The 14,116-nt window shown below is 38.3% G+C and overlaps 1 protein-coding gene across 1 annotated transcript; it reads right to left on the bottom strand.

Moving 5' to 3' along the window:
* Positions 1-220: 220 nt before the first annotated feature.
* On the bottom strand, positions 221-10,224 carry LOC138696619 (amyloid beta A4 precursor protein-binding family B member 1-interacting protein-like). Its single transcript, XM_069821805.1, has 3 exons — positions 10,068-10,224; positions 2,623-3,042; positions 221-545 (listed from the first exon to the last, which is right to left on the bottom strand). The coding sequence occupies exons 1-3, from the start codon at positions 10,099-10,101 to the stop codon at positions 505-507; spliced, it is 495 nt and encodes a 164-aa protein (XP_069677906.1). The 5' UTR covers positions 10,102-10,224; the 3' UTR covers positions 221-504.
* Positions 10,225-14,116: the final 3,892 nt, after the last annotated feature.

Raw genomic sequence — 14,116 nt, 5'->3', positions numbered from 1 at the left:
GCCATTATGTCGTTACATTCCCGCATTACCTTTATTAATTTAATAGTTGTTGCATGATGAAGGAAATATTCTTGGCTGTTCCATCACAGAAAAGTAACTGCATTACATGGCAGAAATAATAAGATAATCGATTAGAATCTGATCGTGGAAAGGCAGTCTTAGGAGTGGGGTCAAGGGATTTTTGCATATGAAAGGTGATGCAGAAATAATATAAAAAAGGTTTTTCACTTTATATGTTTATTCATAACTTATATTTGCATTACAGATAGATTTTAATATTGAATTTACGTTACAAGAAACAATAATACAGTATGAAGATCTATTCCATCAGAATAGGGGATTTTTAAGCACATTTACATCAAACAAGTATAAATCAGTCCGCTTTACAGTAGCAACAGCCTATTGCTGTCGTAAAACAAAAAAAAAAATAGATGTGCAGCGATGTAGGCTATTATACAATAATACAATAACGTATGTTGTAGTGCAGTGAAAAAAAAAAATCATCTATCTAGCCAGGCAAGCACCATAATGTTTCAGCCGAACATCTGGAAAATAAGAAGGAAAAATGAATTAATGTTATCTATGGTTAGAGACCAGCACAATATGAAGAAAATATTGTCAAAATATTAAAATATAAAATAAATACTTCAATACTAAAATATCTTAGTTCCTAAACAATTTGGAGCACGATTGCATCATTATTTAAAAAATAGGCTTTTAGAGAATAAAAGAATTACCTAATAAGCATAAAGGGATTAAAAAAATTAAATATATTAGAAACTTTAACATTGCAATATAACATATGATTGAAAATAATCATTACCATAACTACGAATTATAGAAACTAAAATAGATAAGCCTAAAGCACCTTCACTTTGTCTATATTTAATGTGCAAACGATGCTTTCTACCGCAATACCAGTACAACGACTATATTAAATTGTTAAGAAAAACAGAATAGAAAAATATGTCTTCAATGCCATCAATTCCAAGCAATCAGTCGAAAATTCGATAAAGATCTGTCTATTGTTAGTATGCTGATACTTCATTTAAAACTACAATGTCTTTGTAATGCAGCTTTCATGGAAAGTTACACTAACAGGAAAGTAATCGAGAAACAACTTTGCGGAAATAATTATTATTAACTTGGTAATCTAATATAAGGGAAATACTAGAAGATGAAAGAGGAAAGTAAAGATCCCGATAGCAGATTCATCGCAAATGCAGGAATAATCGGACCTCATTTTGCAGACAAATTTTTTTACCATCAATATAAATAAAGGATGTATAACGTAAATTACATTCTGACATTGCAATAACTATTTAATCAGCGGTGTGTTTTATTGTAAATTGTATGTACTGCTATTGTAAACAATGATACATAGGGTAAAGATTGGTAATACTGTGATAGAATAATATTGTGATAGTTCTTTTTGAGAATTTATTACAATTTTACTGAGCGAGAGAATGACCGGTTTTGTGCAGCAACTTGTCCACGAACATTCCCTTTTAATACGTTGACGCAAAAAACCTATCTTCCTCTCACTCAGTAAAGTTTTAATATATTCTCATAGGCTACTTATATAGGGTGAACAGTAAGTACGGTAATACCAGGAGAATGAAGAAAGTTACACAACGCAGAGCTGCACGCATTGTATACTTCACCTAACATAATTAGGAACATTAAATCCAGGCGCTTGAAATGAGCAGGACATATAGCACATATGGTTGAATCCAGAAATGCATATAGTCTGTTAGTTCGGAGGCCGGAGGAAAAAATATATTAAAATGGATTTGAGGGGGATGCGTTATGATAGTAGGGACTGAATTAATCTTGCTCAGGATCGGAACGTTGCGGGCTTATGTGAGGGCAGCAATGAACCTTCCTTAAAAGCCATATGTAAATAAGTAAGTATTGGAGCTATTAGGTCTTATCATACAGAATAAACCAGCCTGAAAATCGAAAATTACTTTACTTCATAACAAACAGTACATTCCACTTCAATACGAGTAGAATCTGACAAGCAAACGTTCTGTTAGGGGCAGATAAAAATGTTAATTTTTTTTCTTCCACCATGTTAATAATGTCAAAAGAAGTGCTTATATAAATTTTAGTCACTCGACAGCAATTATGAAGGCATTAAAGAAATAAGTTCGCCAGGGGCTGTTAACAAAAAAAACACGGTTTCAGTGGACAAATTTATTGGAACAGACACAGCAATTGCTGAGCTATTTTTCAACATGTTTTCCATCGGAATTTAGACATTTATCATATCATGGGATCGACAGAGAGAGGTGCAGACGCAGTCAAACGCTGGTTCCGATTTGAGGCGGCTGACTTCTACGACACAAAAATTGATCCACGGTATGACAAATGTCTCAATTCCAGTAGACAAATAGCGCAACAATTGCTATATCTGTTTCAATAAATATTTCCATGCAATTGTGCTTTTTTCTGTAAACGGCCTCAGGGAGAATCACTTTCTGGACGGCCTCGTAATTGCGGTCGAGTGGCCAAAATTTGTATAAGCACTTATTTTGACATTATTAACATGGTGGAAGAAAAAAAATTAACTTTTTTATCTGCCCCCATCAGAACGTTTGCTTGTGAGGCAAGACTTACTTCGTCCACACGACCGTGCACAGTTGAGCTTCTGCATATTTCCATACGTAACTCGATCGTTGCCGCAGACTGGGTTGAATTGCGGGGGTGCTGGACAATCGCAGCCCAGCAGCGAACCGTTTCCGTCCACCACTGCGGGGGTGGCGCCGTCGTCAAATGGGGTTTGAGTTACTGCTGGAGTTGTTGGCCGCGGTCGAGGAGTTGGTCGAGGCCGGCGAGTTGATAGCAGTGGAAGATTTGGTCTTGGTGGAAGGTCCGGTCTTGGTAGAAGGTCCGGTCTTGGTGGAAGGTCCGGTCTTGGTGGAAGGTCCGGTATTGGTGGAAAATTTGGTTGCGGTGGCCACCAGGGTTCAAAGTCTTCCCATTCATTCTGCCGCTGGTGTCTATTCCTTCCACTGACACCTACGTTTAGCAGCACAACTGTAAGATAAGCGATGGTATAATGAGAAACAATTTATAAAATTAATACCGGTAACTAATTCTAATAGGGTTTCGATTGGGCATTTGTATAGGGTGCGGCAGTGGATTATGACGGTTTTATAGCCCTGTTGTGTAACAGTCAGGACGAATTAAAAGAAAACACATATACTGGAAGTAATCTAGTACAATGCAATTTATTAATGTATGATTAATTTAAAAAAACTACATTTCGTAAGTAGCCTTCACGGCAATGAATTCATTCCTGCAATCTGCTATGAAAGTTCTGCATAACTCGCCCCAACAAAACAGGTTCGATGGCACTAATTTCGTTCCTTATGTTTTGTTTCAGCTAGATGATAGTGCGAGGCTTGCTGCGATACATCTTACTTTTGAGATAACCCTATAGGAAGTAATCAGCGCACACTGCTCAAGGTTCAATGAACTGTCTATGAAACGTGTTTCCAGGACGAATAATTTCATAGTTTGGAGACATTGCCTGGCCGCCAAGATCTCCTGACCTGACTGCAGCTGATTACTTCCTATAGGGTTGTCTCAAAAGTAAGATGTATCGCAACAAGCCTCGCTCCATCATCCAGCTGAAACAAAACATAAGGAACGAAATTAGTGCCATCGAACCTGTTTTGTTGGGGTGAGTTACGCAGAACTTTCATAGGAGATTGCAGGAATGTATTCGTTGCGGTGGAGGCTATTTACGAAATGTAGTTTTTAGAAAGTAATCATACATTAACAAATTGCATTGTACTAGATTACTTCCAGTATATGTGTTTTCTTTTAATTCGTCTTGAGTGTCCCACAACAGGGCTATTAAAACCGTCATATCCCACTGCCGCACTCTATACTACTAATGAAATGTAATACATAATATTTCGAAGGCTGGTAGTAATGGTGATTTATATAACGATGCTGAAGAGATTATTCAGCATCGAAATTCATCCTCGAAGAGAAATTACAGACAAATTCTGTCTGGAGAACTTTGTCAGAGAAAGTATTCTTTTATGTACCGGTACCGTAAATATACGTCACTTGCTTCTAGCTTCACTTCATTCTCGGATGAAGCCATGCTAAGAATTTTGTTGTCCAAAATACCGGATGTTTCCGGGCTAGTGTTACAAACTTTCAGGAATGATGGGGAAGGGCACAGGAATCAATTTGAGATAAGGAACCCTAGTCCGAAAATGACTGAGTCGAAAGTTACAAGCAAAAATAGTTGTGTGGAAATGGAACAATTGTATTCCTCTGTACACCTTATTTATGTGTATTTATTTGTACATCTTACACATACTGTATTCATCTGATGTTGTTTACGTTGTCTACTTATAGTATTCCATTCAGTGCGCTGTCTGAGGGGTGAGGACAGGAAACTACATTAAAGCAATGCAGATAGCGTAATGTGTAACAGACATGGTCAGTCCTGATATGCACATCTGTAGGCAGCAGTAGATGTGTACAAGTTGCAGTGTCCAGTCGATCAGTCCTAGTGAAATGGAGGAGTACACGAGAGCGAAATATGCAGACCTGATTTTCGAATACGGATGAGCCAATGGGAACAGTACACAAGCTCACAGATTGTATCGGTCCAAGTACCCACATAGGAGACATCCAGCCCATACCATCTTTCCACGACTGTTCCAAAAGTTAAGGGAAGGAGGGCACGTGGTGCGAAATTACAATTCCATTTTCACTCAACTATTTTTGCTTATAACTTTCGACTCAGTCATTTCCGGACCAGTGTTCCTTATCTCAAATTGATACATGTGCCCTTCCCCATCATCCCTGAAAGTTTGTAACACCAGCCCAGAAACATCCTGTATATCGCCGTTGGTCAGTCTAGGATCCAAGAAACGGATTCAGAGGCTAACACGAGGACCACAGAGGACGAAATTGGGAATGAATAGTGTGCTGTTCTCCGAGATCTTTGCAAAGACTAAATCCACGTTTACTCGACTGCTTTCGCAATGGTATTATCATCTCACACCAACGATTTTTCTCCTGATGATTAACATGTTCTATATTTCTATACGTCATTGGAAATAATAGTTATTTATGAAACAAGTTCGTAAAGGTTCTCTTTTTGGCACGAATGTAAAGTTTATGAAAAGAGACGAAGCCGAGTTTCACAAACACACGAGGGCCAAAAATATGACTTTACGAATGTGTGTTATACAATGTTTTTTCTACGATACCACAACTTTACATTAAATAAATAAATATTTCAAGTTGGAGAGGTTATAAGATCACAATGTCATGGCCATCTAAACTCAAAACCATTAACAGGTAAGTATCCATGGAATGGCAGTCTGTCTTATTCATGTTTCAGATTTCATGGCCGTTTAAACCGGCCATATAATCAACAAAGCTGTTAGAAACAGTTTAAATAAATTTTGTTACAATGAGTACTACATGCAACTTCAGAATAATAAGAGCTAAAATGTAGATATGAATACTAAATTTGTTACTTATTTGTGTTACGTGTAATATTTAAGTAATGAAAGATCGAGATAAAGTATTAATTTCTTACTGAATGAAGTTTGTACATTGAATATTACATTTCCTTTGGCAGTGTGTAAAATGAATAGGAGTGTCTAAATTGATTACTAACTTTTTTTAGGCAACTAGGGGTGCTATTCATAGACATTACGCAGCACACGCTACGAGCGTACTAAGCTAGCCCCGGCTATCCATTGGTTACTAGTACAGAATTCAAATCATATGCTATCGCTAACACTGGTTTATGAATACGAAAAACGCTAATCATCCACCGGAAGCCCGCGCTAAAAATGTCTATGAATACGGCCCTAGTGTTATAGAGACTCACTTTAGGCCAGGGATGCAAAACTGTACTACAATTGAAGCACACGTCATAAACCGGAACACGTAACTTATCTCTTCCCTGCAGTCCTCGGGTCATTGTACGGTAGGAGGAGAGGAACATCATTGAAAGCTGCGGTCTTGTGGATGGGGGAACGAACTCTTTCTCCATGCTTCCACCCCTTTCTTCCCCAGTTCTGCAACCCTGCTTTAGGCACTGATGACAGAGGGTAAAATGCAACTTCACGCACTATCGTATAAAAAATAAGTTTAATCTAAAACGCCATTGAACAGCCCTGGATAATTTTATTTTTATTTTATTGGGTTATTTTACGACGGTGTATCAACATCTAGGTTATTTAGCGTCTGAATGATATGAAGGTGATAATGCCGGTGAAATGAGTCCGGGATCCAACACCGAAAGTTACCCAGCATTTGCTCGTATTGGGTTGAGGGAAAACCCCGGAAAAAACCTCAACCAGATAATTTGCCCCATCCGGGATTCGAACCCGGGCCACTTGGTTTCGCGGCCAGACGCGCTGACCGTTACTCCACAGGTGTGGACGCCCTGGATAATACAACGGGGAAGTGGAAACCTTTTCCCATTCTCTTTTTGCTTACATTGTCTTATAAACAAACGGACAGTATGCACTGTGCATCAATGATGGATTTCAGGCGACCTGCGAGAGCCGAAGGTTCATAAAAGCTATGATGTTTGCCTTATACAGGAACATAGCTCTGCTGTAGCTGAATGTCAGACCTTTAGACTCGCGTAGGCGCCCGAGTTCGATTCCCGGTTAGGTCTGACATTTTTTCATTGAACAAATCCATAGTGACACTTGTGGCGGACAAGATCGCAGTTGGGGGTTTTTCCCGGGGTTCTCCCGTTTCCCCCAAATTAGGAATTTACATCATCCCGTCACCATTTCTCCATTTCATTATCATTCCGTAGCGTTCCCCGAACGCCGCCGGCGACGCATGGAGGGGGTTGGCCTAGGGACGAATGGGGTTGCCTGCTCGAAACCTGGCCGTGTGGGTTTGGGAATGCGTCACCAGAGGGCTAGCGCAATAGAGCTGAACTAGGTCGCAGTACTGGGCCATAGTGCCTCCCTCCCTTAAATTCAATTCAAATATACAGGAACATCATTTTATTTTTATTTCAATTTTTATTGTACCTGAGTTTTTTAATGTACTTCACTCCCATCCCCTCTACTAGTAAACTTCCACCCGCCATCCACACAGAACCAAGGCCGCATATGCAGTCTTACGGTCATAGTAAACAGTACTGAGTGAGTGAGTACAGTACGTTCCAGAAATATGGTCGCATTTTTTAGTGAAGAAAGAGTATTCATTATTGAATCATATTTTCGCACAGGTACTATGCGTCCGTTTGGTTATGTAGCATCTCGGTTTCCCCCACCTGTTTCTGATGGCCCCTCAGTAAAGGCTGGGCTGTCTTATCTATTTTCTGAAAACATTTTCTGTTAGGAATTGGACGTCTACGTTATATATACAACTGTTGGTATCATTGTGAGGTTCAGACCTGTCTTCAGACAATTGACTGAACAAAAGCATATTATAAATCTATCTATTACCAGTCAATACATATCACTTGACGATATGTGTCAGAGGAAGAACAATTGTTTGCATACATCTGAAGTCTGAGTAATGTAATATTTTTTATTTATTTAGCTAGTAAGCAAAGTGAGTACAATTCAAAAGTATACAACAAAAAATCTTTTTAGCCAATACCGTAAGAGCCACATCCGTGTACGGTGTGGTCTTAGCCAATAATATAACATAAAATTTACAAGGACAGTTTACTAAATACAGTAAGTAACTTAATTTAGATCGATAATTAACCGACACACAAGAGAGAAAAGAAAGACAAAAAGAGAGAAAAAAAAGCATTTAGTATAAATTGACTATCACATAGAATAAAACATGAATATAGTCGACAGAAATGAAAAGGTAAAATATACACACACTTGTTAATATTATATACCATGAATAATTTTATAAATTTGTTTTTTAAAAGGTTCAATTTTAAAATATTTCAAATTCTGAAAATGATTTGCAATTTTATTATAAAGTCTTGGGCCGAAACTAGCACCATGTTTAAGTGCTGCATTTGCATTACATTTAGGCTCAATCAATGGGAAAGTAGACTTTTGTCTTCGAGTATGATATTCATGTCGATTAGATTTATGTTTTATTTGATTTCTGTGGTAGTAAGTTAGTAAACTATATTTATAATTTTCTTCTTTTAATTGGTTATTCAACGACGCTGTATCAATTACGAGGTTATTTAGCGTCGATGAGATTGGTGATAGCTAGATGGTAATTGGCGAGATGAGACCGAGGATTCGCGACATATTACCTGGCATTCACCTTACGGTTGGGGGAAACCTCGGAAAAAACCCAACCAGGTAATCAGCCCAAGCGGGGATCGAACCCTCGCCCGAGCGCAACTTCAGACCGGCAGGCAAGCGTCTTATCCGACTGAGCCACGCCAGTGGCTACTTCATTAGTTAATATTTCAAAATCTATATAAATTAAATTTGTTGGATAATCTATATTTTTCGTCAGACAAATTTTTATTAATCTTCTGTGTAATAAAATGAATGGATTAAGTATAGATGATGCTACTCCACCCCAATTTATTATACCATACTGTATGAATGATTATACTAAAGCTAAAAATATTATTCTCAATGCCTCCTTAGTGATAAAATTTCGAAATATTATGAACTTAAATTGTCTTTCTTATATTTCTGTGGCCGGAAGGGAAAAAGGTCTCAAGTAAAAATTTTATGCTTTTCAGGAGAGCAGTAGAAAGATTGAAATTGGTGTCAATTATAGAGTTTTTTAATTAACCCAGATTTTCCCACCGTCCTTTTTTAAGGACAGTTGCTGTGCCTTCGGATATTATGTCATTGTTGGTGTTAGGGACATTTTATAAGTTGTGCGATAATGTTGATAGTATTTGTTAGCTTTAGAAAATATACGTTCCTTGTTTCAGTTTATTTCAACATCATTTAACCGATTTTTGAGAGTAACTAATGTGCTATTGTATTTTTATCACAAACAATTTTTGGGCTTATCTGGGTTAAGAGGTTCTTCCTGCATATTATTTGTTTATATTTCTTTTAAAATAGGCAATGTTGCTCATTTAACAATTTTATTGATTATTTTCAAAAACAGTCGCACTTAAACACTTTTAAGACTAGAACCCAAACTGAGAAGAAGGAACTATTTAAACATAAGACCTTTTTCATGTCAAAATAAAATGGAAAATATAAATTGTTAGGAATGCAAAATAGGTCTTAAACAATATAGGACTTTTTACCCTGGTGCTAAAGTTTTAAAAGGAAAGGGCATCAGTATGTGATAAAATGGCTGAAATACAAGCTAGACCTTTTTAATAGGGAAGCATGGAAAGTAAACATGTGATGGCTTGTAAGGAATAAAATATTAAATATTCTTAAGGCTTGTATTCTGTGTGTGTTCGATTCAAAAAGTACTTAAGATATTTGATAACGCTCTATAAATCCAGTAAGGAGTATTATTTGACTTTAACCGTTTTACCAGATTGTAGAGAATTGTTTCCACTCTCAGAATATATAAAAATCTCATTTTCACAAAAAATTGAGTTAAGACTTTTTTCCTCCCGGTCACAGACTTGTACACATGAAATCAATTTGTTTAACCCAACATAAATGCTGATCTATAAATATTTCTAAATATTCAATTTGTGTGGAAGGTATTAGATATGGACACTTACAATAATTATTTGTTAATTCATTGCATATGTAGCTAGTCGGCGATTTATGCAATGGAGGGGGAAAGAAACTGGCCGCCCTACCCCATTACATCCTGGCCTAGTTGCCTCATGAATGATGCCTTGTTGATGTCATTTGTGGGGTCCAGATCTGTCTTCGGACAATTGACTAAACTACATTATACACCTCTAAACTGTCGATTTGATTAATATTTAATTTCTTGAAATATCCATCTACGTTTTCCTCCAACTGATTATTATAAATAAAAAATTTGAGTAACAATTTATTAAACACTGTGCTTTGAAGAAGTTCATACATCTTTTCACATAAATACAATGACATAGTATAGTTTACATTTAACGCTTTTAACAAATTAAAACACATCGTATTAAGTTAATTGCCGCATTTACTTACCACAGGATATCAAAGCGAGGGCCAAGACCTTCATTTTGCAAACACCAAATCCAGACTCACTAATCTAAAATAAAGCGCAGCAATTTATCTGCAAGAAAATGCTGATAACAGGACGTAACTTGTCTTGAGAAATAGGACATCCTCTGAGGTTTAATATTTCCTATGATTTCCCTTTATTGTGGAAGTCTTGATTCACGCTTCATTGTTTAATATTATCGCCACAATTTCGTTTTCCTGTAAAGAAATTGAGAGATAATTTAATACCTAAGGTTTCGACTTCTTCTGTCCATCTCTTCTTCTATTTTTGTTCCTTACCTCTTTTGCTTCCTTCCCTCCTACTAGTGTTCCGCCCTCTTTTCCTCTGTTTCTAGTCTTTCCCTGCCTCATCCTCCTCATTATTCCTCTTCCTACATCTTTTTCTCCTCTTTCTAGTTATCTTGCTCCGTGTTATTTTCCTTCATCTTCCTATCTCATACTATCTCTAGAGGCTTTCTCTTTCTAATTTTCACCCTATTTCTTTACATCTTCCTATAAATCGTTGTCTTCTTAGGCGTTAACCTTTGTTTTCGTTTCCTCCTTCTCATTATCCGATCCTAGTCCTCTTCTTTGTTTCCTTATTTTCCTCTTCTTTTTTGTCCTCTTTCGAGGTTGAACTATGTTTTCCTCCTTACTTGGTAGGGGGAGGGTAACTTTGGAATTGACTGTCACATAAAAATTCAACCCCAACTTTTCTCCTTGTATCTCCCTTGTTCTTCTTGTATCTCCTTTGTTCTCTTTGTATCTCCCTTGTTCTCCTTGTATCTCCCTTGTTCTCCTTGTATTTCCCCTGTTCTTCTTGTATTTCCCCTGTTCTTCTTGTATTCCCCTATTCTTCTTGTATTCCCCTGTTCTCCTTGTATTCCCCCTGTTATCCTTGTATTCCCCCTCTTTTCCTTGCATTCCCCCTGTTCTCCTTGTATCTCCCTTGTTCTCCTTATATCTCCCTTGTTCTCCTTGTATTCCCCCTGTTATCCTTGTATTCCCCCTGTTCTCCTTGTATCTCCCTTTTTCTCCTTATATCTCCCTTGTTCTTCTTGTATTCCCCCTGTTATCATTGTATTCCCCCTGTTCTCCTTGTATTCCCCCTCTTCTCCTTGTATTCCCCCTGTTCTCCTTGTATCTCCCTTTTTCTCCTTATATCTCCCTTGTTCTTCTTGTATTCCCCCTGTTATCATTGTATTCCCCCTGTTCTCCTTGTATTCCCCCTCTTCTCCTTGTATTCCCCCTGTTCTCCTTGTATCTCCCTTGTTCTCCTTATATCTCCCTTGTTCTCCTTGTATTCCTCCTGTTCTCCTTGTATTCCCCCTGTTATCATTGTATTCCCCCTGTTCTCCTTGTATTCCCCCTGTTCTCCTTGTATTCCCCCTGTTCTCCTTGTATCTCCCTTGTTCTTCTTATATCTCCCTTCTTCTCCTTGTATTCCCCCTGTTCTCCTTGTATTCCCCCTGTTATTGTATTCCCCATGTTCTCCTTGTATTCCCCCTGTTATCCTTGTATTCCCCCTGTCCTCCTTGTATCTCCCTTTTTCTCCTTATATCTCCCTTGTTCTCCTTGTATTCCCCCTCTTCTCCTTGTATTCCCCCTGTTCTCCTTGTATCTCCCTTGTTCTCCTTGTATTCCCCCTGTTCTCCTTGTATTCCGCCTGTTCTCCTTGTATTCCCCCTTTTATCATTGTATTCCCCCTGTTCTCCTTGTATTCCCCCTGTTCTCCTTGTATTCCCCCTGTTATCATTGTATTCCCCCTCTTCTCCTTGTATTCCCCCTGTTCTCCTTGTATCTCCCTTGTTCTCCTTATATCTCCCTTGTTCTCCTTATATCTCCCTTGTTCTCCTTGTATTCCCCCTGTTCTCCTTGTATTCCCCCTGTTCTCCTTGTATTCCCCCTGTTCTCCTTGTATTCCCCCTGTTCTCCTTGTATTCCCCCTGTTCTCCTTGTATTCCCCCTGTTCTCCTTGTATTTACCCTATTCTTCTTGTATCCCCTGTTCTCCTTATATTCCCTCTGTTTACCTTGTATCCTCCTGTTCTCCTTGTATTCTCCCTATTTTCCTTGTATTCCCCCTGTTATCCTTGTATTCCCTCTGTTCTCCTTGTATTCCCCCTGTTCTCCTTGTATTTATCCTGTTCTTCTTGTATCCCCCTGTTCTCCTTATATTCCCTCTGTTTACCTTGTATCCTTCTGTTCTTCTTGTATTCTCTCTAATCTCCTTGCATTCCCCTGTTCTCCTTGTATTCCCCCTGTTCTCCTTGTATTCCCCCAGTTCTGCTTGTATTTACCCTGTTCTTCTTGTATCCCTCTGTTCTCCTTATATTCCCTCTGTTTACCTAGTATCCCCCTGTTCTCCTTATATTCTCCCTAATCTCCTTGTATTCCCCCTTGTTCTCCTTGTATTTGCCTTGTTCTCTTGCATTTTCCTTGCTCATCTTGCATTCCATTTGTTCTCCTACTATTCCACTTATTTCTCTTGTTCTCCTTGCCTTCCGCTCGTCTTTTCCACGTTCTCTTTCTGTTCCCCTCTTCTTATCCTTGTTCTCCTCTTTTTCTCCTAGTCTTCCTCATGCACCCCTTATCTTCCTTTTGTTCCCATTGTCTCCCCTTTTTTTCATTATGATGATATCTTCCCCCCTCCTTTTCTCTGGAAAAACTGCAATTTCATTTTCATTAGTAAACTGGAAAGGAATCATGCTGAACTTTTGAATCTGTTGAATTTGGCGGTCATGTGAGTCGTACACCAATTAATGCGTTAGTCTTATGAACTCCAGAGTTGCCAGTATAGCGAAATCTAGAGACTTTTACAGGTTTCTTGGCGATGTTATGTTTCATATTGTTTAAAATATGTTTAGATCTTCTCCTTTAGAAATTCTTTTTTCCAAACTGTCGATGGTGATAGTGCATAATGAAAACTCCCGTTTGTAAATGTCTGTAGCTGATTTTGCAAAACTTCTCAACTTTAAAAATTAATAAGACTGCATTGTACAACGGAGTTTACAAGCATTTGTAATCTTTTACTTGTGATTCGTATATTGTTAATTTATAATTTGTTAACATTATGAAATTATTCACCATGTGATTGCCTGATATTCATTTTATAGTTGGGGAAGTCCTCGAAGAAACCCAACCAGGTAATCAGTCCAAGCAACTTTCGAACCCACGCTCGAGCGTACTGTCGAATTTGAAATAGATTAGGTTAGTGTTCATATATACAGGGTATTAAAAAAAGTATCCAATATTTTAGGAGATGCTAGTATGCATCAAAACAAGAAAATAATGTCTAATAAACATGGGTCCTACAACACATACTTTCTGAGATATGTATACTTGTTCATAGGAGGTGCTCAATGTGATGTCCTTTCATGGCAGTGCACTCCTCTACCCTTCGGCGTAAGGAATCACGCACTCTTTGAAATTGACCTGGTTGTTCTTGATAACCAAAAGTCTAGGGGATTTAGATTTGAGGAACGAGCAGGCCAAGGTGTGAGGCTTCCACAATCAATCCAGGCGGTCCTGAAAGGTCAGCGTCAGGTGTTCACGCTCACTGCGGAAAAAATGTGCTGGTGTGGCATCATGCATGAACCACAGCTGTAGTCTTTGCTGACATGGCACATACTCCAGCAAGGTAGGCAATACGTTAATAAGAAAGTCCTGATAATTAGCCCCAGTTAATCTATGTAGTAGCATTTATAGCCCTTAATCTATCGCCAAGAACGTCTGCCCATACGTTGATTGAGAATCGGTTCTGATGCCTTATTTCTTCAACTGCATGGAAATTTTTATCAGCCCACACATGCTAATTACGAAAATTCACAACACCAACTCTGCTGAACCCCGCTCATACCCGCAACCAAACTTTTGTTTTCAGTATTCCTTGCGACGTAACAGCATTCCATGCCAGGGGTGTCAACTACGGTATGATTATCTGGTAGCCTGATGTATTGTAGGGCAGAAAAATGCATTGCCATAAATAGACGTCACACTGAGCACCTTCTATGAGCAAGTGATCAGATCTCAGAA

This window comes from Periplaneta americana, chromosome 3, assembly GCF_040183065.1.
Source record: "Periplaneta americana isolate PAMFEO1 chromosome 3, P.americana_PAMFEO1_priV1, whole genome shotgun sequence".
NCBI classification, from domain to species: Eukaryota; Metazoa; Arthropoda; class Insecta; order Blattodea; family Blattidae; genus Periplaneta; species Periplaneta americana.
Note: the sequence above shows the minus strand (reverse complement) of the source record. Positions and strands in the feature narration are given on the sequence as shown.

Excerpts from the sequence above, each read along its gene's own strand:
- LOC138696619 (XM_069821805.1), bottom strand. The coding sequence starts at position 10,101 with ATGAAGGTCTTGGCCCTCGCTTTGATATCCTGTG. Across the intron at positions 3,043-10,067 it reads CCTCGCTTTGATATCCTGTG|TTGTGCTGCTAAACGTAGGT; the intron begins GTAAGTAAATGC and ends CTTATCTTACAG. Across the intron at positions 546-2,622 it reads TGCACGGTCGTGTGGACGAA|ATGTTCGGCTGAAACATTAT; the intron begins GTAAGTCTTGCC and ends CTTATTTTCCAG.